Here is a 25324-nt window from a genome sequence, read left to right as displayed (position 1 = left end):
AACCAGGGTAGAAAGCTAGCTAGATGGTTCAGCAGTTAAGAACACTGATTACTCTTCCAGCGGTCCTGAGTTCAGTTCCCATGGAGGCTCACAACCATCTGTAATGTGATCTGACTCCCTCTTCTGGTGTGCAGGTGTACATGCAGATAGAGCACTCATACATTAAAAAGGGTAGAATTTATAACAGTAATTTAGCTCAGCTATGCCAAACAGCTCTAGTCCTATGATGACCCCTGCTTTCTTTCTAATAAATTACTTCATAAATCATAGAGAACTTTTGAGGGTGAAAAATACCTAAGGGTTAGTTGTTTAAGAATATTTAAGAATGGTTAAGAATAGTTGTTTAAGCAGGGCTTGGTGGCACATGCCTTTAACCCTAGCACTCAGGAGGCAGAGGTAGGTGGATCTCTGTGAGTTCAAGGCCAGCCTGGTCTATAGAGAGTTCCAGGACAGTCAACGCTGTTACACAGAGAAACCCTGTCTCAAGAAACCAAAAAACAAAACAAAACAAAAAACAACCCCCCAAAAACCAAAGAAAGAAAAAAAAGAATGGTTATTTAAGACCCGTCAAGTACCCTTGTATTTTTTTTGCTTTGTGAGTTTTTAATTGCTCATATCTTACATGTAATGTCTTGGCCAGATAGGGTTCTTCACTGACATGACTTTAGGCATTAGCCTGTTCTGTTCTCAGATGTTATGTTCCCTAATCTAATAACTTTTGATCTCCTTCATTTAGATTTTGCAGTTATCATACTATATTGTGTTTACTTCATTGCTTGTTGCCAGACAGGCATGTATGTGGGTGTGGGGTCTGTGTTTTTATGTGGGGTCTGTATGTTTATGTGGGGTCTGTATGTGTATGTGGGTGTGGGGCCTGTATGTTTATATGGGGTCTGTATGTGTATGTGGATGTGGGGTCTGTATGTTTATGTGGGGTCTGTATGTGTATGTGGGTGTGGGGTCTGTATGTTTATGTGGGGTCTGTATGTGTATGTGGGTGTGGGGTCTGTATGTTTATGTGGGGTCTGTATGTGGATGTGGGTGTGGGGTCTGTATGTGGGTGTGGGGTCTGTATGTGGATGTGGGTGTGGGGTATGTATGTGGATGTGGGTGTGAGGTCTGTATGTGGGTATGGGGCATCTGTATGTGTACATGTGATCCTTTATCATTTCTTTTCTGACATTTTTCTGAGAACAGGTTGCAGATGAGAAATCTTTTCACCCCTGCACATACTCCAGTATGTACCCTCTAGGCAAGACTTTCCTACATAGCTTTGTTTATGGCTCTCACATTAGGAAAATAGTTTCTTCTTAGTCTTTGTTAGTTCTTTCATGTCCTTCTTTAAACTCACATTTTAAATGTGTGTGTGTGTGTGTGTTTGTGTGCGCGTGTGCATATGCATGTAGAGACTAGAGGTCAACCTTGAGTGTTGTTTTCCAGGGGCTGTCAATATTGACTTTTTTTGACATAGGGTCTCATTGGAGGTCACCAACTAGGTTAGATTGTCTGGCCAGCAGGCGCCAGGGTTTGTCCAGGTGCAGTGTGGAGGTTGGATAATGAGTTGACTCTTTCCTTCCACTGCATGACCTTGAGGTCCACGCTCAGGTCAGGTCTTGGCCAGTGTGCTTGATATTTTTGAAGAGTCTAGATCTCTGAGTTCCTCAGTTTCCTCCTGATGGTGGTTAGTTTGTTTTTGTCAGGAATAGGGCAGAAATGGTGCTGTGTTCTTGCTGCCTCTAATCCCTGTCTCACTGTAGTCCCCAAACCAAAAATCACATTAACTAGGATGACCTTGTAAAGTTGGTATCTGCCAATGTCTTTACTTAAGCTGCCTTAGAGTTTTTTAAAGTTTTTTTTTGTTGTTGTTGTTTTTGTTTTTCGAGACAGGGTTTCTCTGTAGCTTTGGTGCCTGTCCTGGAACTAGCCCTTGTAGGCCAGGCTGTCCTCGAACTCACAGAGATCCACCTGCCTCTGCCTCCCGAGTGCTGGGATTAAAGGTGTGCACCACCACTGCCCGGTTTAAGGACTTTTAAAAAATGATTTATTTAACTATTTTATGTGCACTGAAGTGAAGGTGTCAGATCCCCTGGAACTGGATTTACAGACAGTTGTGAGCTGCCATGTGGGTGCTGGAAATTGAACCCAGGTTCTCTGGAAGAGCAGTCAGTGCTTTTAATTGCCAAGCCATCTTTCCAACTCACTTAGGGCTTCTATTGCTGTGAAGAGACACCATGACCATAGCAACTCTTAAAAAGGAACACATTTATTTGGGGCTAGCTTACAGTTTAGAGGTTTAGTCTATTATCATCTTAGTGGGTGGCATGTAGGCAGACATGGTGTTGGAGAAGGAGCTAAGAGTTCTGCAACAGGAAGTGAACTGTCACATACTGGGTGTTGCTTAAACATCATATATATGAGACCTCAGACCTAGCTCCCACAGTGGCACACCTTCAACAAGCCACACCTACTCCAAGGCCACACCTCCTCATAGTGTCACTCTCAATAGGCCAAGCATTTGAATAGGTATGGCCTCCATGGACCATACCTATTTAAATCACCTTGTCAGATCACCATTTCCTCTGTTATAATCGTTTGCTTTCTTGTGGAAAGGTATTTTGAGATTATACATTATTGTGTTTTACAGTAGACCTCTACCTGAGGGCCTTAAGCTTTTGTTTTGTGATGTTTATGGTGCTGAGGATTGAAGGCCGGGTTTGAGTATGCTAGGGTGTTGTGTCACTGAACTACAACCTCAGCCCTTACCTTAATACTATTGGTAATTCCTCCGTGGGTCAGCCCCTTCTGTGCTAGTTGAGTGATGAAATGACCCCATTTCTTGTGGTCTGTGTTTATCAGTGCATTCTGTTATAGGAAGGAGTGTTCTCATTCATTTCTCTGTGTTTCTTTTTTTCAGTGTGTAATAATGAAGTTATATAATTTCTGCTACTCAAGCTGTTCTGCATTTGAGTAGGGCCAGTGGGACCCACCTTAAGCTTCTTTGCTCTTTGGTCTGTCTCCATCATTTATGAGACATTTCCTTGCTTTCTGGAATAAGGTTTTTTTTCTTTCTTTCTTTTTTTTCTGGCTTGTTATATTCTTGTCAAAGCCCTGGAATGAGTCATTTCCAAGGAGCTCTGATTCTTTCAGATAGAGGCTGGGATTAGAAACCAAGGTCTGGGTGGCAGGTATGGCCGCTGCTAGATTTGTCACTGCCTCTAGGCTGTCAGCAGACAGAGTAAAGTGCTTTAAATACAACATAATGCATATCTTTGTATCTTTGTGTTCTGTGCATACCCACTGTTTGTATGTGTAAATATGTTAAAAACCATGCATTTTATATTATAAAATGTGAGTTTATACAAGTAACTCCATTTAACACCTGCTCTCTCCCTTTCTGTTTTTTAAAATATCTTCTCCAGTAGGGAGAAACTTGACTGCCTTAGCCTTAATATAAAGTTACTTATTTGCTCAGTGGAGCATATTTTCTAACCACAGTGACTAGCTCTTCCACTTCTGTAATCTGCACTTCATGCCTGGAGTCCTCAGTCAGTAGCTGTTAGCCCATTCTTGATTGCATGCCTTAGCTTTGCCACTAGCCCCTCTCAGATAGTTCCCGTATCTTAGCTGTAGGTCTGCTGGTGTGGGCATTACTTAGTTGCTTTACTACCCAGTGATGGAAGGAAAGGGATGCTTTTTATAATTTTTTTATTTTGTTTTGTTTTTTTTTTGAGACAGGCTTTCTCTGTCTAGCTTTGGAGCCTGTCCTGGAACTTGCTCTGTAGACCATGCTGGCCTAGAACTCATGGAGATCCTCCTGACTCTGCCTCCTGAGCGTGTGCCGCCACCACCACTTGGCACTTTCTATAAATTTTTTGAGGAAGATTATGTATATTTTAATTACTAGGTGTATTTTATATGCAGTGATAGTCATCCTTGAAGATTTTATTTTTATGAATTCTGGTAAACTTAGTCATGCAGCCATTGTCACTATCAAAGTACATACAGTGTTCTCTTGGGCTCCTTTGAAGTAGGCCTCTCTTCTTGTTCCCAGTTGCTGGCCTTTCCATAAATGCTGCAATACATACCTTTTTGAATCTGGCTTATGGTGCAATTCCTTTGGGATTAATCCACTGTGTTTTGTGTAATAATTAGTAGTTTATACACTCTTTTTGATGAGCATTTGGGTTGTCTCCAGTTTTTTTTTTTTTTTTTTATATATTTTTTTTTTTTAAGATTTATTTATTTATATGTATACAGTATTCTGCCTACATATATCCTATAGGACAGTAGAGGGCATCAGATTTCATTAAAGATGGTTGTGAGCCATCATGTGGTTGCTGGGACTTGAACTCAGGACCTCTGGAAGAGCAGTCAGTGCTCTTAACCTCTGAGCCACCTCTCCAGCCCCTCCAGTTTTTGATATTTGTAAATAAACCTACAATAAAGATTTATTTGTAGACTCATGCATAGTTATGTTTTTATTGCTTTGGGATAAATAAGTAGAGGTGGGATTGGTGGACCATGTAGTTAAATGTAGTTAACTTTATGGGGAACACCAAAGTTTCTCAAAGTAGCTGTTGTATTTGGATTTTCATCAGCAAAGACTATATCTGCTTCTTTTTACACCTGGTATTGTCAGATTAAGAACCCCACCAAAGTCATGCCAGGAGGTGTGCAATGGTCTATCTTTGTGATTTTAATTTGTACTAAAATGGGTTGAGTGTTTTTCATTGTCTTTGTCCTCTGAATCTCTTTGATAGATTTTGTAAATCTTTGCCTTTTCTTTTTCTGGTGACTGGGATGGAATCTAGGACCTTGTTTATGCTAGGGAAGTGCTGTACCACTAAAGCCACAACTCTGGCCCCTTTCATTTATTTATTTTTTAATTTAAAAATATTTATTTATATATTTTATATAGCTAGGCGTATGGTCTGCACTTATGTTGGCACACAAGAAGAGGGTATTGGATACGAGATTATGGTTATAGTATTTTTTTTTTGAGTTGTCATGTGGGTGCTGGAACTTGAACTCAGTACCTCAAGAAGAGCAGCCAGTGTTCTTAACCACTGAGCCATTTCTCTAGCTCCAATTTTTATTGTCTTTCTGAGTTTGTTTGGAAAGTTCTTCATCTCTTACCAGTTACAGGTTCCCCACAGGTCAATGTATTTGAACACATGATCCAAAGCTGCTGGTGCTATTTTGGGAGGTTATGGAGCCTTCAGGAAATGGGGGCTGGCTGATGGAGTTAGGTCACTGGAGGTGACCTTTGAAAATATACCCAGGGGCTGGAAAGATGGCTTAGTGGTTAAGAGCACTGACTGCATTTCCAGAGAACCCGGGTTCAATTCCCAGCACCCACATGGCAACTCACAGCTGTCTGTAATCCCAGTTCAGGGGCCTGACAGCCATGGCAAAAACACAAAAGCACATAAAATAAAAATAAATTTTTTAAAAAAGAAAATATACCCAGACATGGTTCCAGTCCCACCCATTTTGTATCCTGTCATCTCAGCAGTGTGTAACCATAGGCTTGCTTTCCTCTCCCATCCAGACTGCCACTCTAAATCACTGTCTTTTCTGCCCTCATAGACTGAAAGGATATAATCCCTAGAAAAAATCCTTCCTTAGGCTTTTCATGTCAAGTATTTTGTTATCATGAGAAATAGAACTAATACAGCAGCCCCTTTTTACATGTTCATTTGCAAGTATTTTCTCCCTTTTGACACTAGTATAAATGGAAATGCAGCTTTTTATTACACAGAAGTGTCACATTGGATTGTGATTTCACAGGGAGGATGCATATTTGTGAGGGAAGGAACCTTGTGCAGAGGTGGATCTCTCGGGTTCTGCCTCTCCTCGGTGGCTAGGAAAGGAAAGGGAAGGAGGGCCGAGGGTGGTGCTGCTCAGAGCCTTAGATGGTAGGGTTAGCATGCTAGTGCAGTTGTGGGGGAATGGTTGCTAAAACTGTTCGCAACAGAGAGAGGAGCAGGAGGCTTTGTCAGAGCGTGCAGCCCAGATCAGATCTTACAGTGAACTGAAGAGAATTTTGGCAACTGTATTGCTCGACGTCTTCATTTGATAGCTAGGAGTTGGCCTTAGGAAGGGATGGGGTATCCTGAAGAGCAGGTGGGTCATGGAGTGACTAAGTTAGGACAACAGTAAGGAAGACTCCTCATCCTGTGAAGCAGGGAGGGAGGTGAAAAACTAGAATGTTAAATACATAGTGCTGTTTTTTTTTTAAAGAATATCCTTGCTGGGCGGTGGTGTGTACACCTTTAATCCCAGCACTCTGGAGGCAGAGGCAGGTGGATCTCTGTGAGTTTGAGGTCAGTCTGGTCTACAGAGCGAGTTCCAGGACAGCTAGAGCTGTTGCATAGAGAAACCTTGCCTCAAAAAGCCCAAATAAATAAATAAATAAATAAAATCGTATTGATGTAGTAGTTAGTATGATAACAGTAATAACAAAAGCACAGTGGTACAGTTAGTGACTGAACTGGGAGTATTTTGGTTGAAATGAGATTGGAATATATCTTGGGTCAAATAGAAACTGCAAGAGATCAAAAGAGAATTCATGTTGGCAAGCAGGGAAGTTTGTTTTTCCTGAGACCGAAAGGAAATACAAGAGATTGTAGGCCTGGATTATGCTAGTTATAATTAGCTGTGAATACACAAACTCCCAAGGTGAGGCTTTGCTGAAGTTCAAATTGCCTTTGGGTTAGCAGAGTTTTTCGAAGGAAGTACCTAGAGGGCCTGACAGTGGTACTGGGCTCCTTGCCTCTACATTTTCCTAATCCTTCATAACAATGAGGAGTGTTTTGTGACATTACATTTCTATTTATAAATGCCCAAACTGGGATTCAGAGAAACTAGATGACATGGCCAAGGTCATATGACCAGGAAGTTTTTGAGCTGAGATTCCCTGTGAGGATTGCAAGATGTCCCAGCATGCTTTTCCTCTGCTGTGTCAGTGTTAATTACAGTGTCATTTATGGACTGATATTATTTCACTTACTGTTTATTACCAGTTCAGACAGGATAGGTACAGAAATTGAAAGCACTTAGAAACTCATAGCAATTTGGCCGTAGTTTTCTAAGTGTGCAATCCTACAAGACCATGTGTCTTTGAATTTTTCTTTGAAAATTTGATTTCACACTTTTAGTAATACGTTTTAGTTCATTTTAAGAAGACAAACAATAATGCTATTCACTGGTGGTTAGAAACCTAAAAAGAAAAGTTTTTTTTCTTTTTCTTTTTCTTTTTGTTTTGGTTTTTTTTAAACAGTTGTTCTGAGAAGCCCTACTGGCCTTGTGGTAACCTAGCCGTGGATACCTGTTTCAGCAGTTTTACATTGACGCTTTGACACTTGGTTGGTGGAGTTCTGAGTTACTGGTGAGAGGCAGGAGGGGAGAGGTGAGGACCAGGGGAAGAATGTGCTCTGAGCCTGGCTCTCAGTGATGGCAGTGAGGGGTTGCTCTATCTTCTGTGGTCAGGAATGCCCAGCTCGCTGTCTTTTTGTAGAACCTTGACTTGCTTTTTATTAGACTCAGTGATTCTAATCACTGCCAGTGATGCAAAAGGAACGAAGTGTAGGAGAAGGAAATCATAGAAATGAAGTTGATTGAAAATGGGAGTTCAGAAGACACACACACACCATTACCCTTGAGGTGTTTCCCTTTAAGAAACAGGCTGTAGCTTTTTGGCAGAGCCAAGAGTTTTGATTGGCCCCTTCTGCTGTTTGCCAGAAGAATCCTGACCAGTCCAGTTTTGTTCAGAGTTGGTTTGGGAGTCAGCCCAGCAGCCAAGGCTCTGGATTTAATTTGAAGTGTAATGTTTCAGAGAGGGTTGGACCCGGCAGACGTGCCCCCTACTGTTCAGTTTTCCACTGTTCCTCAGGGAGTGTACCTTTGTTGTTTTTAGAACACCCTCCCCAACCTCCACTCTCTCTCCTGGAGCCTTTCTGAATTTCTGAGGTTTTGTCAGTATGGGGAGGAAGAATGTTTACCTGAGGAGACTGTTGTTAGGGACTCCCATGTAGTTCTGTGGAAGAAGAACCATCCCACATCTGTTACTCAGGACATGAGGCTAAGGAATGTTCTCTAGGACTGGACAAATTGAGTTTCTTCTAGCTGATCTAGGAGCTAGATCAGTTTCTGTTTTGAGGAAAGCATCTTGGCTATTGACTGGAGACGGGGCAGGTGTGATGTGTTAGTGGGCCCTCTTGCCGAAAACTCTCCATTTCATCTGTGGCAATCTTTGCCATCTTAGTTGTGTCCGAAGGCAAGGCTGCCAGCAGATAGCAATTTAATCCCCCAAAGTTTAGTTGCTAGAACTCAGCCTGAGGCCAGGAGCAGGTTCCTGGCTGCCTAGGTGTAACTGGTGCCCATTGGGGTCATAGTTGTGGTACTCTGCTAAATTTGGCCTGATGTGGCTTATTAGGTCTGCCCCTCTGTGCAGACAGAGACTGCTTGTTTAACATTCATCAGCACTATGGGGAGGTTAGACAGTTTATAGTTGCCAGCCTGAACATCTCATAGTGAAACAGTTTTCAGATTTGTTAACTCTTGTAACAGATACTGAAGGCAAAACAAAACAAAAAAACACCTACTTTAAAAAGTACCACTTGGGGCTGGAGAGATGGCTCAGCGGTTAAGAGCACTGGCTGCTCTTCTTAGAGCAACCCAGGTTCAATTCCAAGCACCCACATGGTAGCTCACAGCTGTCTGCAACTCTAGTTCCAGGAGATCTGACACCATCAAAAAAAATCCTCCCCCTTTTCCCTCTCTTCTTTCCTCCCTCCTCCCCTCCCTTTATCCCTTCCTTCCTTCTTTTCTTTAAAAAAAAAAAAAAAAGTACCCCTTAAGGAAGGCTTGGGGGAGCACCAGTGACAGGACTCCCAGTAAGTATCTATTGTTGTACACAGTACATATGTCTTCTCTTGGTACTGAAGACCACTTAAGATACCTAATACATTGTCACACTGTGTAAATAGTGGCTATTAAATTGGTGTATTGTTTAGGAAATAAGGACAGAAAATCTGTATATGTTCATAGCAGTGTAGTGTTTTGGTTTTGTTTCCCTTAGATATTTCCAGTTAATGGTTGGTGCAGGAGTGGAACCTGCATGAACTAAAATTGCCTTCCAGCACCTGTTCCTCTCCTTAGCCTGTAGCCTCCTGGGGTATAGGGTGGTTCCTTAGTCTGCTTTCTTCTCAGTCTGGTCTTGGTAAATTGGCCTTAAGTAATTTAGTTACATAAGAAGTTTTTAAACTGAGAACAATGGATGGAGCGCTTTCTGTGGCTTATTTGTAAATTTAGTTCTTCTGGTCTTGGTGCTGTACTTCTCTGATAGTTGCTGGGACCAGGGGCTAGTTAGTAGACACTTCTTCCTTTAACCCTGTACATACCTGCCTTGGGCTGTTGGTCTCTCAGGTTATGAGAAGGACCTGAACAGGAGTTTTACTAACTAATGGACAGGCTGTGTCTATTCCTCTGTAATACACTTAACTGTCTATAGCCTGGAGGGAATGAGAAACTGCCTAGAAGTATGGCTCTCATCTATGCTTCTGTTTTATTAAGTATGAGGAACTGGAGCAGTTTCTGTGCATTCTGAAAGAGACTGCTGTGCACATTTTACTCTATTAAACATAGAGACCTGGAAAGTTAAGTAACAGCTACTAAATGATGGCAGAGATTGTTGTCAAGACTCAGATTTCTTGAGCTGAGTCCCAGGCTTCTTCTACTCTATCAGGATTCCCATTTTTAATAGAAAGCATCAATAAAAATTGATTTCTGAAGAAACAAGTGTTAATAATCAACTCAGAATTATTCCTTTTGAATGCTAGGACAATTATACAAATCTTTTTTGTACTTTTTGCAGTTTAGAAGACAGGATAAATGCCAAAAGTTTCACAAAAGGATATGCTTCAATTACAGCTTAAAAAAAGTGGAGCAATATTTGAATGCCTAAATATAGCATTTAAAAGTACTAATTGTTAAAAGGAATTTTGATTGCATGAATGCTTTAATTTTGTTGGGGTTGCTGGGCCCTGAGAGGATGCTAACCGCTAATCATATGGGTCTCCTAATTGTGGCTCTCAGGAAGAGATGGAGAAGTGAAGTTTTCTATCCCCCTTTGTCGTCCCTCTCCCCCTTCCTTTCTTTTTTTGTCTTAAGAGAAGGCCAACTACAAGCCTGGTCCTAACTGATTCCAGATGGGCTTGCTACAGTATAAAGGTTTTCAGTGTGTTTGGGCTAAGGCTGACTGTGAGGGCCCCTGAGTACTTCCTGTGCAGCTCTGCAATTGTATTCACTTAATAAGAAACAGCCTTACTGCTGGAGCCCAGAGCGGCCATGTTGGTGTCCTGTCTCTGTGCCTCAGTCTCTGAACCACCCTGTCCTCTTGCTTGCTCTCTTTACCAGCCTCTTCTCCATTGTTTTCAGGGGACTCAAATGTATGCATATTTCTTATGGATGAGAACAAAGATGATTACGATTATTTAGGGCAGTCTCCCCTCCTGTTTCTGGATCTGAGGGGAGTTGGTTGTCATGTAAATTAGACCAGGAAAACCAAGGCCCTCTTTTATTTTTAATTTTCAAAGCATCCTGGCAGTCTTCCTAAAGAGTCCAGAATACTGGTGTGTGGTGGTTTGTCACTTGAAGCACTCACTGTAGACCACAAGCTGTGTCTGTGCCAAAGGGCAAGCATGACCTTGAACTCAGAGGAAGGTGTTTTGCATTCAGACCCTGGGCAGCCCTGTTACCAAGGAAGTATACCTGCTGTACTGTGTGACGCTGGCTTGGATTTGGCTGTCCTTTCAGCCGCTGCAGTGTATCTCAGGCCTGCATGGCTTAAAAGAGGATTCTGTGATATTCTTTGGGGCCTTCTAGATGCCATCAAAAACATATTTATGTATATACTTGACTTTCTATTTTGGTTCAAGTGCCTAATGACTGAGGGTGTGCTGATCTCAACTCTCAGTTTTTTAGATCTAGCTGATGATTGCAGAAACTCTGCCATCCCTAGGGTTTATTTGGGCCTTTGCAGCCAAATTCCAGTCTGTTTAGCTTAGTTGTTAGAGGAGATCTTATGGAAGCCTGTTTCTCCTTCCTTCGTGGTGGGTTCTGGTGATTGAACTCAGGTCAGTAGACTTGGTGGCAAGTGTCAGTACTCATGGAACCATCTGTGTGGCCTTCCCCTCAGATTTTTCTTGAGCCAAACCTGAATTGTATCTGATGAATGAGTAGTAAGATTTACTATCTGGATGTTTCGATGTTCATGAATGGTCGGAGTATTTGAAGTGGAATGCCTTAAGACAGGTCATATGATCACCTTTATTATGAATGAGCCCTAGCTTTGCAGCTGAAGGAGATTACCCATATTTAAACACCCATGACTTGTAGTGTTCTTAGGTGACCAATAGGATCCTCTTTATTATTATTAGCCAAGGTGTGCCCCTTTTGGGAAGCTGTCATTAGTTGAGTACAAGGCCCCTACTATTTCTTCTTCATTAGAATTGTCAGGCAGGCAACTTCATTTTCCCTTTCACATAGGAAAGCTGTTTTCACCATGTCACAGAACTAGTGACTGTCAGAGACAGGATTAGCTCTTGTGTTCTGTGTCCCAGGTGCTGTACTTTCCCAGAAACTCCTTAAAAGGGTGCAGTGACCTAGAAGGCAGAAATAATTTTATACTTTTTTATTAAGGATTTATTTATTATATATACAGTATTCTGCCTGAATATATGCCTGCAGGCCAGAAGAGAGCATACGGATCTCATTATTAGATGGTTGTGAGCCTCCATGTGGTTGCTGGGAATCGACTTCAGGTTCTCAGGAATAGCAGACAGTGCTCTTATTAGGGTAGGGTTAGGGTTAAGGTAAGGTTAGGATTAGGTAAGGGGTAGGGTAGGGTAGGGTAGGGTTAGGGTTAGGTTTATGGTTAAGTTCTGTGCCATCTCTCCAGTCCCAATTCTAAGCTTTTTGTTTGTTTTCATTATCTTATTTTGTTAGGTTGGCTGACTTCCTGCCTCTGATATATAAAACGTTAATACTAGAGAGAGAAAGAGGCAAGCTGTTTAGATATTGTTTTTAGGGAGACTTAGGTCTCTAAAAGATGTCCCTCCTTTTTTTAGTTGAAAAATTTTCAGAGCAATTGTAGAATGACACGAATCTGTATAAAAAGCTGCTAATCCAGACCCACCCATATTGGAAAGAGGAGGAGGGGATTCTCTTGACAGTTACTGTCCTGGAGTCTTTTTGAAGCTCACCAGCCGGTCTTTGCTTGGTTTAGAGGATGTGCTCACAACCTGGGTGGGAGGCATCTTGCTCACCTGTTCTGCATGTTTCGAGCACAAGTTCTATCTTAAGACATAAAATATAGGTGTGGGGAGAATTCAGTAACTGTGCTTTTAAAAACTCTGTTCATCTAACAAAATTGTTCTTTCATTTAGCCCCTTTCAGCTTTCGATCTTGAATTGAACTGTAAATCTTTGTTTTATGAAAAGTGTGTGTATATATAAAATCTCTAGCTTACTGGTTCTCTTTCTTAAGACTAGGGGTTTTTGTTGTTGTTTGGTTTGTTTGTTTGTTTTGTTTTGTTTTTCTTAAAAACCTTTCCAAGACCATGAAAAAAGAGATAAACAGTTATGGGCAAAAGAATTAGAAAACATTTGGGGAAAAGAGTAGGGTTGTCTGGGTGTATGACAGCATGTGTGTACACATACATGTTTTCCCTTCTGCTCTTCTCTGGCTGGAATGACCTCGTTATTTTGTTTGTTTTGTTTTTTACATTGTGGAAAATATTACATCATTTGTGGAGCCTGCTATTTTAGATAGTTGGCTTCGAAAATACTGGACTTGTAACTTCCCCTTTAAAGATCTTTTTTATACATTTAAGAAAATTGTTAAATGATGTGGATTTTAGATATGTGAATTGAAGAGGCAGTTGCGGTAATAAAGTAGATTTCCCCTCATATTCTTTGTTGAAGTAGAAATTACTCAGAGCAAGGATAATGGAGGATTATTTATTATTTTGGGCACTCTGATGTCAGAATCCTTGGATTTAATTGCTTAACACAACTAATATTTGAATCATGCTGTCAACTGAGGTTAATGTATGAGCTTGTTTTTGTTCATGTAGTGAAGTATTTTAAGACTAGATATGTATAAAGTTTTGAAAACTGGAAGTCTAAACTGTATAGTACTTCTTATGGAGAGGCTTGTTAGCTACACTATCTTGTGACTGATGACTCCTCTAAACCCTAGGATAAAGTTTGAGTTGTCCTACCTATATGGTAGCAGAAACTTCTTTTATGCATTTTATGTATATCTGTCTGGTGTACAATATGCCTGGGAATCTTAAATGATTTTAAAGTGCTACTTTATTAACGTTTCTAGAGGAAAGCAGACAGATTGTCTTAGGGTTTTATTGCTGTGTTAAAACACCGCAACCGTGACAACTTAGGGAGAAAGGGCTTATCTCAGCTGAAAACTGTCAACTCACACTTCATTGCTGAGGGTAGTCAGGGCAGGGACTCAAACAGTAGCTAAGGCAGAGGATTGCTCAGTCTGCTTTGTTATTGCACAGAGATCCACCAGACCAGGAGTGGCCACCACCCACATCACTCATCAGTAAAGTGTACCACAGGCTTGCCTGCAGGCCAGTCTGGTGAGAGTATTTTCTCAGTTGAGGTTCCATCTTTCCAGATGACTTTAGCATGTATCAAGTTGGCATAACTCCTCCACCACAGCCATCATTTCATGATACTCTTTATTTGAACAGTGTTGCATGAATTTTAATTGGTCTTAATAATAAAAACCTGGAGCCAGGTATCGGGGTAAATGCTGAAAGATCAGAGAGACAAAGAAGCAAGCCACAGCCAACTTTTACCTTGCTAACTCCTCAGCTGAAAAAGGGCCTAGCTCCTGTCTCCTCCTGGCTTATATTCCCCTCTCTGCCCAGCCATGTGACTTCCTGTCTGTCTGTCCAGACTTCCAGAACTCTGTAGTTAACTAGTGACTAGCTCCACCCTCTGATCTTCAGGGAAGCTTTATTTGTTAGCGCATAAACAAAATATCACCACAGAACAGGGCTATTCAGAAGATTCAGGATATCTGAATGCATTAATTTTAGGAATAACTACTCATTAAAGGACACTGTTAAGAAAGTTAAAAAGCAAATTACAGAGTCGGAGCAAGTATTTGCAACACACAGATTTGGCTGCTATCCAGAATAGGTCAATTATTCCTGCAACTCAATATATAAAAGGAATTCTATAAATAATTAAAAAAAAATCCCAGTAGCAAAGCAGGCAGCATATATGAATAGGTACATTACAAAATATGATATCCAGCTATTCAAAAAAAAAGGTCACATGACTATTCTCTAAGGTAAAGCAGATGGCCACAGTGAGGTTCTCTTACCCCGCCTTCGGAATGACTGAACGAAGAAGGCAGACATTCAGCACCTGGAGTCCTCATACAGTGCTAGGGAAAAGGTTAAGTAGCATAGCTTTGGAGAACTAATGGTTGGCAGTGTCTCCCAAAGCTGAAAACAGGAGTTCTCTATAGCAATATGACTCCTTACCACAGCAGCAGAAACCTGCAATGTGTATATATGATTGCCATAAGAGTGTGTACAAGAATGTACATGACAGCATGATTTATAAACTTGAGATAGTCTTTGTTGCCAACTTGGATGGATTTGGAATCACTTAGAGCTATTCCTTGTTCTTTGAGGAAGGAGACCTACCTTGTTGTGGCCAGCATCAACCCCTGCTGGGGGGTAGGCCGAGTTAAAAAAGGAAAAGTGAGAAAGCCAGTTGAGCACCAGTGTTCATCTCTCTGCTACCTGGACTGCCCAGATGTGGACATGCAGCATCCTGCCACCATGTTCCTTGCCATGTGATCCACAGCAGACCCCCTCCCAAGCCTTCCATAAATTTACTCTTGTCAGGTGTTTGGTCATAACCACAAGAAAAGTAGCTTGTACATAGTCCAAACTGAAAATAAGTGAAATGTTTTTCACCAAAGTACTTTCCAGTACATTATGATACATTTGTAAAATAGAGTATTTAACACACACACATGTTCTTGAGTACAAACAGTTCTTCTGAGAAGAAGCTAGTACAGAAGGAAGCATGGCATGCGATCCTTTATAGAAAAGTCATAGCAGAGTCAGATTGGGGTGTTTATGTTGTTGTGAGTAGCTGAGAGTGACTGCAAAGGCACAACAAGATGGGCTTCTAGGGTGTCAATATGTTTTCTTTCTCTTTGTTCTGGTGCTAGGTTTCTCTTGGGGTAGGTTCCCTTTGTGAGAATGTATTACATCGTAGACAGAGGACTTTTGCATATTATCAAATTAACAAATAGTTTACATCCTTTGATAGCTGCGGCTGATAGGTAGCTGGCCTCTCACATGTGGTGTATTCCGCCTGTCCAGCTGGTAGGATGTAATACACACATACATTTAAGTGTTAGAGTATTGCATGGGGATGAAGGGACCTTTTGAAAATTATAATTTCCTTATCAAATATTCAGTATGCTAATAATCTTTTAAAGAGACATAGGAAAAGAGACACGATAAATAATCTCCTGTTTTGTTTACTTTCAAACCAGATCTCCGAGAAGAACAAGAAAATGTTCACTGTCCTCATCAGACAGCAAATTTGGACTTATTCTCTGGACAGAAGAACGTTCTTCATCAGTGTTCTTAGCTGCTTTGTTTTCAGGGCATAACCTCTTTTTGGTCTTTAATTTTGCCATGGACACTTTAAAGATAAAAACTGTCCACATAATATCAAAACTTTGTTTGTTTTTGTTTTTCAAGACAGGGTTTCTCTGTGTCTGTTCTAGACTAGCTCTGTAGACCAGGCTTACCTCAGACTCACATAGATCCTCCTATTTCTGCCTCAGTGCTGGGATAAAGGTCTGCACCACCATGTCTGGCTGACATTAAAATGTTTAAACCCATTACTTTTTGGAGAACTAACAGAAAAAGACATTCTAAGGAAACCCCATCTGCTATGGAAGATCTTAAGAGAGATTGCCTGTGCCTTCTATTGACTGGTCATTTTTCTCAACTTTCAACCTGGCCTTTACAATGTACCTTAAGTTCTCTCTGTTTGCTGTGTTGCCTTGCTTCTCTCCTTCGTTTGTAGCTTTTTGTTCTTTCTTTGTGGGATGCCTTTGCCTCCATTCTTTACCTAAGAATCTTTACCTAATGAATTTTGCTAATGTGTGCTTCATGCACTCTCTGGTGCTAACTACATGGTTTACTCTCCCCCTACAAGTGTATACTTTTGCTGTGTTGCATGTCATGAATTGTTGTGTTCATTAGCCTAAAGCACTTATCTTTTGAGACTTGCTTGTGATAAGTGTTTAATGAATATCAGAATTCAGTATCTATTTTCTAAAGGATAAAAGCTAATTATATTATGTATTATTGGTAGATGCATGCTTAGAATTTGTTTTCATAAGATGTAGGTTATGTTACTTTTTAGTAAAAGCAAGCACATATGTTGTTAATAATTAATTCTGTGTGGCAGTAGGAGAGAAGTGATGCCAACTGGATCCCACGAGTATCAGACATGTGACCTTGGCCTCTTTAGCGTGGTCCTCTAATCATCTGATTTAATTTTAGTGCGATCCCTGCAGAAATGCTCCGATTCCTTATGTAGAATGTGGAAATTATAAGTAATGTAGATTCTGACTGTGTTAGGGTTTCTGGAGTAAAGCTGATGGATGAGGAGCTGAGGCATAGCTCAATCAGTAGTGAGTGAGCTGCTCATACTTAGCATGTGTGAGGTTCTGGGTTCCATTCCAGGTACCAAAACCTATTTACAACTGCTCCCCATCAGAGCAGAACAAGCAAATGAGACTATATAGGCATATATGACTATACTGGGTCAGTGTAGACATTAAGACTCTGATAATTTTTTATCTCAAATACAAGAAAATTAAATTCCAGAATATGTTATCTGAAGTTTTGTAATTTCACTTCAGCATGTAATTTCTCAAGCTCATCTTATTTTAAAAGATCTGAGTAAAACCATTACCATTTGTTCAGAAGTTTAGAATAATAGGATTAGAATAATAAATTAGTAACTGTTGAGTACCCACTTATAGTTAACAATGGTTATTAATGCAGTGGAAGTATGACATTAACTTTGATGTCCAACAACTTATATTTTTTGATGACATAAGAGAACATAGACACAAAATGATATTTTAGACTTTATTTTTTTATAATTATGACTGTGTGTGAAAGAGAGTAGAAAAACTGTGTAGGTTTTGGAGTTGAGAGACCTGAGGGAGATATTAGACACACTGACTTTTTGAACTTTCATTTTCAGGGTGGAGATAAGAATATATCCAACTCACTATTTTTGTCTTCAGTAGCTGATATGATGGACAGTCTCAGAGGCCACTTGGGTCTTCCCATGTAGAATAAGGTCACCATCTGTGAGTGTTAAAAATTGTGCTCAGTGCTAGAGAGATGGCTTGGCAGTTAAGAGTTAAGACTGCTTTTCCAGAGGACCTGGGTTCAATTCCCAACATCTTCATGGCAGTTCACAACTGTCTGTAACTCCAGTTCCAGGGGACTTGACCTTCACGTGGACATACATGCAGTAAAACACCAATGCACATGAAGTAAGGATATATAAATTATATAAAAATTGTGCTTATGATAGTCTATGGAGTCACTTACAGCAGTGCTGTATGAGTGATTTCATCCAAGGACTGGTTTGTTAGGGGTGAGTTTGGAGAGCATCTACTTCCATCTCAGAGGCAGAGTAATCATGTCTGCCGCCACTATTGGGACAAGAGTCTTTAGTGTCCCTCATGCACTTTTGAAACTTATTCTAGATGGCTTTGCATATTAGTTTAAGAATACTATCTTTTGCCATGCAGAATTATGCTACTTGGATGCCACCCCCTTGGAAAACGGGTGTCTTGGAGCTGAGTTTCTGCCCAGTACCAAACTCCCAAATTTCCTGGGTGTGCCTTATTTTATCTGCCCCCTTTTCTGATAGAAGGCTCTGACCTGCTTGGTGCCTTTCCAGCTTAGTTACAGCTTATGCTTAGTCTTTCAGAGTTGTTGAAGGAGGAGCTGCTTGTTGGTTCCTGGCTGCTCAGCCCGAAATAATTACACAGAAACTATATTATTTAAACTACTGCTTGGCCCATTAACTCTAGCTTCTTATCGGTTAACTCTTATACCATTTCTATTAATCTGTGTATCACCATGTGGCTGTGGTTTACTGGCTAAAGTTCTGGCATCTTTCTCTGGTGGGGCTACATGGCTTCTCCTCTCTCTGCCTCCTTTCTCTCAGCATTCAGTTTAGTTTTTCCTGTCTAGCTCTGTTCCTCTGTAGCTCTGCTATAGGCCCAAAGCAGTTCCTTTATTAACCAATGATATTCACAGCATATAGAGGGGAATCCCACATCACAGAGTCACATAGGGCATTCTTAGTTTAGATCCAGCCAAGTAGGTTCTGAGAAAGAATCTCGTCCTAGATGGGAAATGGACAGCTTGATTGAGAAGCAAAGCCCTGCTCCAATTTTAGCTGTTATTTAGGGAGAGTGGGGGCCACTTTAGAATTAGAGCTTGAATTAAGGGAAGAGTAGGATCAGTTCCAGATGCACACTAAGCACAGACCAGCTCCTGAAGTGGAGACCTTTGAAGGGACTGTCCAGGGGTTTGAGATATTATATACATATTTTATAGCATGTCTATGATTATGAAAAGGTCATTTTCTACAAGTTCATCTTCTGTGGCAGTTTCAGATGTTTCATTAAAACTTCAGGAATTTATTGTGTCAACTCACTCAATCCCTTTGACTCAGGGATCTAAACTGCTTCCCATTCCTTTTGTCAGCAGTTTGGAGAGCATCCCTATGTGGAGCTACTTTGTAGATGATGGGTGTGAGATCCTGCTCCAGTTTCCATAGTAGGTCAGCCTGTGAGATGAGCATTGGGTGCAGAATTTGCAGTGTGTCAGCTTTCACCCTCCCCTCCCCACTCCTGTTTCTGTAATGGAGGAAGTTCCGTCAGAGGGCAGATACTGTTCTGCCTGTAGGCATGGCTTTTCTCTCCTTGACTTAGGGTGGAAGGAGGCAGCAGAGACTGATGTTCCCTACATGAAATGCCCCAACTGTGCTTTTGTTATTGTTCTGTTTTTTCCTCTCCTGATGGGAGGAGGTGAGTGGGGAATGTTCTCTGTATGTGGGACAGAAGATCTAAAGGCTCAGCACATACTGCTGTTTGAGTTGGGGACCAGACAGAAGAAGAAACAACCCCTTTGGGGTGTGGTTTAGGGGCGAGTAGACTATAGGAAGGAGGATATTTCCATGTTTTCTGAGTCATAAGACACAGAATCGCAAGTGGCTAAATTTAGCTCAGGTTCCTGTTGAAAGCATCATTTTTGCGGGCGGGCAGTGGGGGCAGAACGGAAAACCTTTTTGTGTATCCTGCTCCATGAAGCCAATAGGGAAGCAGGAGGAGGTGAGGTTGCCATGGAGATGGTAGCTGTATGCAAGGAGAGAGCAGCAGGGTTTAGAATTCCAGGAAGGAAGAGAGAGTGATGTCATCAGATTCCATGGACCAGCCCAGGAACCCCTGTGAGGTTGGTGGGGCGTTGGGTGTGTGTGGGGTGGGGGTGGAGTGGGAGTTTGTAGAGGGGAACGGTGCCCTCAGTAAGGTGTGGGGAGTCCAGTTCAAGCAGAGGTTGGTTGCGTAGAATTATGCTGATCTGCATTAATGCTTCGTTTGAGAAAAAAATTTGTAAATCATTTCTGAATTGCAGAATATTTTCTTTGTTGAAAAAGGACATGTTTCTTTCACAAAGGAGCTCACCAGATATAAAAATATATCATCTTTTTATAACTAAATCCCTATAATACTTGTGTATGTCTTTATACCTTGTATGTGAGGGTATTTGGGTGCGTATTTTAGAAATGTAGTTAGCTACCTTTGCACTATTTCTTTTATGGTATTACATGAAGTTAAATGATTCATTAATGCCCAGTTATGGCATTTATTTTTATATGGATGGGTGTAAATAAATAAAACGCTTAAATTCTGAAATTAAAGCAGTTGCTTTTCAGCAGAGAGGAAAACTAATAAGCTTCAAGACAGTTCTGAGCACAGACATGTTTATATTGGTAGTCAAGGACAAATGTATTTGTTTAGATGTGACTAAAAGGATGATTTCTAAAAGGAAAGCATGTAACGGAATCTGTGCGTCCGAATGAGTGCTGTCCTTCAGACAGTCTCCTGGCTCTGGCGATAGTAGCATTGTGCAAGACAGAAAGAACTGGTTTGAGTCAGCTTTAGAGACCAGTGAGAGGAACACATTTTCCAATTCTGACTCTGGATTTTCCTCTTAAAAACTTAGTCAGAATTTGCTTTTCCTGGTTTCGTTCATCCTCAAATGAGCTTTTAGCCCAGTTAAAGCTATTTTAAGCACATGTTGGTTCTGAAGGCATTTTTGTTTTCTGAACAAGAACTGTTGTGTACTGTAGTTTAGCGGTGATGTTTTGAATGATGGTAGCATGTCGGAATAAGAGCATTAGCTTTCCCTCGATGACATCTCTGAGGTGACTCACGTGGTTTGTATGTTCAGATGTGCCTCTGCTCTTCTATAGCTGACCTTGGGCAATTCGCTGTCTCTTGCTGGGTTGTTTTTCCTCATATATAAATGAGCTGTGATGTAGGAATCAGCCTCAAAAATGCAGCTTGAGGAGTAAGCAGGCCAATATGTAAAAACATTTCCAAATTTGTTCTCAGTGCTTGCTAACTGGTCATTTAATAATTTCTTAAGCCGGTGTGATGGGACACACACCCTTAGAATTGCAGCACAGGGAAGGTTGAGGCAGGAAAGTTATGAGTTCAAAGCCAGTTCGGAGACCTTGTGTCATAAAACAAAAGGGGTCAGTGAGGTGGCTCAGTAGGTAAGGCCTTCAAGCCTGATGGCCTGAGTTTGATCTCTGTAACCTACATGGTGTAAGGAAAGAACTGACTTCTACAAACTGCCCTCTGACCTCCATATAAATAGTGTGGCGTGCCTCTCTCTCCTCCAAATAACTAAATAGAATGCTATTTGAAAAGTATTAAGACTTGACAGGGACTGGGGAGATGGCTTGGTAAAGTGGTTGCTGTGCAGGCGAGGGCTGGAATTTGGATGCTCAGCACCATGTGTTCCCGTGTGGGAGGCTGACACAGGATCCCCATAGCAAGCAGGCTGGCTTCACTGGCCACAGTTGGTGAACTCTGGGTTCAGCAAGAGACCCTGCCTCACAAAAATTGTAGATTGTGGAAGACCACTGCCATCAGCTTCAATCTTCCATATGCACTAGCCAACTTGCACCTACACACAATGCATCCACACATGTGGGAAAATGCATGAAAATGCATAGATATGCACGCATCTCAGGGGTACACACACACACCAAACAAAAATGTATTTTTTAATTGATTTTTATTGAGCTCTACATTTTTCTCTGCTCCCCTCCCCTTCAATCCTACCCCAAGGTCCCAATGCTCCCAATTTACTCAGGAGATCTTGTCTTTTTCTACTTTCTACTGCCCATGTAGATTAGATCTATGTAAGTCTTTCTTAGTGTCCTCATTGTTGTCTAAGTTCTCTGGGATTGTAGTTTGTAGGCTGGCTTTCTTTGGTTTATGTTTAAAAACCACCTATGAGTGAGTACATGTGATAATTGTCTTTCTGTGTCTGGGTTACTTCACTCAAAATAATGTTTTCTAGCTCCATCCATTTTCCTGCAAAATTCAAGATGTCATTTTTTTCTGCTGTGTAGTACTCCATTGTTTAAATGTACCACATTTTCCGTATCCATTCTTGGGTCGAGGGGCATTTAGGTTGTTTCCAGGTTCTGGCTATGACAAACAAAGCTGCTCTGAATATAGTTGAGCACATGTCCTTGTGGCACGATTGAGCATCCTTTGGATAGATACCCAAAAGTGGTATTACTGGGTCTTGAGGAAGGTTGTTTCCTAATTTTCTGAGAAATCGCCACACTGATATCCAAAGGGGTTGTACCAGTTTGCATTCCCACCAGCAATGCAGAAGTGTTCCCTTTTTCCCACAACCTCTCCAGCATAAGTTGTCATGAGTGTTTTTGATTTTGGCCATTCTTACAGGTATAAGATAGAATCTCAGAGTTGTTTTGATTTGCATTTCTCTGGTGACTAAGGATGTTGAACATTTCCTTAAGTGTTTTTCAGCCATTTTAGATTCCTCTGTTGAGAGTTCTCTGTTTAGGTCTGTACTCCATTTTTTTTTTTTTTATTGGAGTATGTGTTCTTTTGGTGTCCAATTTTCTTGAATTTTTTGTATAATTTGGAGATCAGATCTGTGTCTGATGTGGGGTTAGTGAAGATCTTTTCCCATTCTGTAGGCTGTCGTTTTGTCTTGTTGACCGTGTCCTTTGCTTTACAGAAGCTTTTTAGTTTCAGGAGGTCCCATTTATTAATTGTTTCTCTCAGTGTCTGTGCTGCCAGGGTTATATTTAGGAAGTGGTTCCCTGTGCCAGTGTGTTCAAGTGTACTTCCCACCAAAAATGTATTTTTTGAGATTAAGAACTGTAGGGAAGAAGTTATCTGGGATAGTATAGTCCATTGGTCCCAGTTTGGTATTAGAATCAATCTGGGACCCAGAACTCAGTAGTTTTAAATGCCTGCCCAGTTATCAGCTAGGATTGAGAACTTGTCAGAGTAACCCATTTAGAGTGTGGACCAGGTACCTCAGCTTCATCATGTGTCACCTAGAAGAGGTGAGAACTTCAGGTGTCACTCAGACCAGCTCTGATTTATAGAGCCTGCATTTTAACAAGGAACCAAGTGGCCTGTCTTTACATTAAAGTAAAAGGCACCACTGGGAATAATACTATAGGTTTCCTTCATTGCCAAAAGAGAATCAGTTTGCTAAGGCAGTGTCCAGATCATCCTGTTCTTGCCTGGCCCTAGAGAGAAGGTTTTTCTGCACTAAGACTGTGTTTAACATATAATGGAAAGAACATTTACAGTTCTGACTATGTAAACTGTAAGTAGCTGTTTGCTTCTCAGTTAACTTCTCTGAATCTCACTGTCATCATTTGATAGTGACATAAGACCAGTCATGACTTAAATTATATGAATTGTATAGCACCTTGTCTGTGTGTAAAAGTTATGGTCCCTCTCGCCTCTCCTTCTGCCTTTTACTGGCAAATGTGTATAGTAGTCCTGTTTCTCAGAAGGGCCCCTTCTTAAATCATAGTATCATCTCTTTAGATTCCTTTCCACTTCACCTGTCTCTCAGCTATCTCAGATATTTAACTGTACACACAGAGGTTTTCCCTACAAAACACCTTCTACCAAATGTTTATTATTGCCAAGAAGGGTTATAAGAGGAGGAACTGCAGGAGCTGACTAGTTGAGTGGACTCAGGATTCAAGTGTTTTGAAGAAGAGAACTGATGAAGACAGTTCTGTGAATTCCGGGTAGCTGATCACATGTTTAAGAAAAGGGAGTTTGTGGGTTTTAGATTTTGATCTTGAGTGAAAAAGAATTACCTGGCAGGGAAGGTACCATGATCGTGAAGATGATTGCATTTTGGATGAAATTCATTGCATTTCAAACGTGTTGACCTCTGCAAATTCACGAAATTGAGGAAACTTGTCTGTGTAATTTGTCAATGAAGAAATTGCATATACATACCCCCATTCACCCGAATCAAACTCTCAGGTGTTTTTATTTGAAGTTTATCATGCTGGCCTGGAGAGATGGCTCAGCAGTTATGAGTGCTCACTCTTGTAGATGACCTGGGTCTGTTTCTCAGCATTCATTTGGTGGCTTACAGCTTTCCCATCCTTAATAACAGTTCCAGGGGATCCAACTGTTTCTTCTAGCTTCCATGGGTACCAGACACGCCCATGTAGTGCATTTACATATATTCAGGCAAAACACTCAAATAAGATTTAGCATGATATTTATCAGCTGACCAGTGAGTGTTGCCTTCTTCCTGAACAAGGAATCAGCACAATGAGAGGAAGTTCAGGGAATTGTTCTAGGGACCCTAGGACAGATAGCAGGGAGTTGGCATTGGAAGTGACACAGGAGTAGGAAATAGAAAAGGCCCATTTGTATTTAGTCATGCAGATCTTAAGGACCAAGAGGAAAGGTAGGATTTCTAGCTCAAATCTCACAGTACCAGTGACTGTAAGCTTTTCTCTGTAAGGTAGGCTGACCTGCAGGCGCTTCTCTGCGATATGCTGAGATAAAAAACCAGATGCCTGGAAGGGTTGTCCTAAGTCACCGTGCGATAGAGCTGGTTTGACATATTGAATAGCAGTGAGTCAAGAAACAGCTGTAAAAGCTAAATTGAAACAGCCAGTATGTACCAATTAAGGGGAAAAATGATCGTTTTGTCTATATTGACTTTTGGATAGAACTGTTAATTTAAATATAGAGTATGATATTCAACATGTTAGCGTGTCTCAGAGAGACTTTTTGAATATTACAGAATGATCATTTGGGATGTTTCTTTTGTGCTCTGAAACTAATTAAGAGGGTTTTTGTTGTTGTTGTTTTTTTTAAAGTGCCAAAGCTTGTGAAACCTTGGTTGGGCTCAGTGAAGCACCAGTTTGAACTGAGTATCACAACACACTAATTTGTTGATGGTTATCATTTGGCATATTTAGTCACAATAAGCATTGTAATCATGGCTGCTGTTCCACTCAAATCCAGATGCAGATGATTATCAATTATTGCACAAAACAAATTTCATCTTCTTAGAGAGTTCTAAGTTCTAACTGGAAGAACCCCAAGTCTGTAGTTAGAAAACTTGGGTTCCAGGCCATTTTGTTATTTACTGCCTATGAGCGCTTGGGCATGTCATTTAACCCCATCCAGTCTGAACTAAGATTTCCCTGATCAACCCGAAGGAAACATAGTTGTTCCTCAGTGTCTGCAGGGATTGGTGTCAGGATCCATTCAGTCACCCAAATCTGCTCACCTGTCCAACATAAATGAAGTGGGTTTTTTTTTTCAGTAACACATATGCATATACCTGCATACTTTAAAAAAAGTCTCTTTATAAATTTACAAATCCAGTGTCAGTGCTGTGTAAATAATTGTTATTCTGTGTTGTTTAGGGAGTATTGACAAGACAAAAAGTGAGTGCTGTGTTCAGTACAGAAAGTTCCCTTTGCTGCTCCCTGAATGTTTTCATTTGTGGTCAGATGAATTCACAGATGCTGAAGTTAAGGGTATGGGGCGGGTTAGGGGGTGGAGCTTAATGTGACCTGTTCACCAGGACTGTTTCCAG

The 25324-nt window shown here is 41.0% G+C and overlaps 1 protein-coding gene across 27 annotated transcripts in view; it reads left to right on the top strand.

Annotated features, from left to right (window-relative positions):
* The window catches only part of Rbfox2 (RNA binding fox-1 homolog 2), a 253680-nt gene that overhangs the window by 47074 nt on the left and 181282 nt on the right, over positions 1-25324 (top strand). Inside the window, exon 1 of one of the 27 annotated variants that reach the window (XM_057791482.1) lies at positions 19486-19503. The exons of 24 other annotated variants lie outside the window; for them this stretch is intronic. Coding sequence is in view for 1 of the 3 variants with exons in the window: in XM_057791477.1 (XP_057647460.1) it covers positions 19583-19624 (42 nt within the window). In the remaining 2 variants the exon portion in view is untranslated. Of the gene's footprint in view, positions 1-19485; positions 19625-25324 lie in introns of those variants that run through there. 2 more of the 27 variants (XM_057791477.1, XM_057791487.1) reach the window with 2 other exon arrangements.

Source organism: Chionomys nivalis, chromosome 17, assembly GCF_950005125.1.
Source record: "Chionomys nivalis chromosome 17, mChiNiv1.1, whole genome shotgun sequence".
Classification (NCBI taxonomy): Eukaryota; Metazoa; Chordata; class Mammalia; order Rodentia; family Cricetidae; genus Chionomys; species Chionomys nivalis.
Note: the sequence above shows the minus strand (reverse complement) of the source record. Positions and strands in the feature narration are given on the sequence as shown.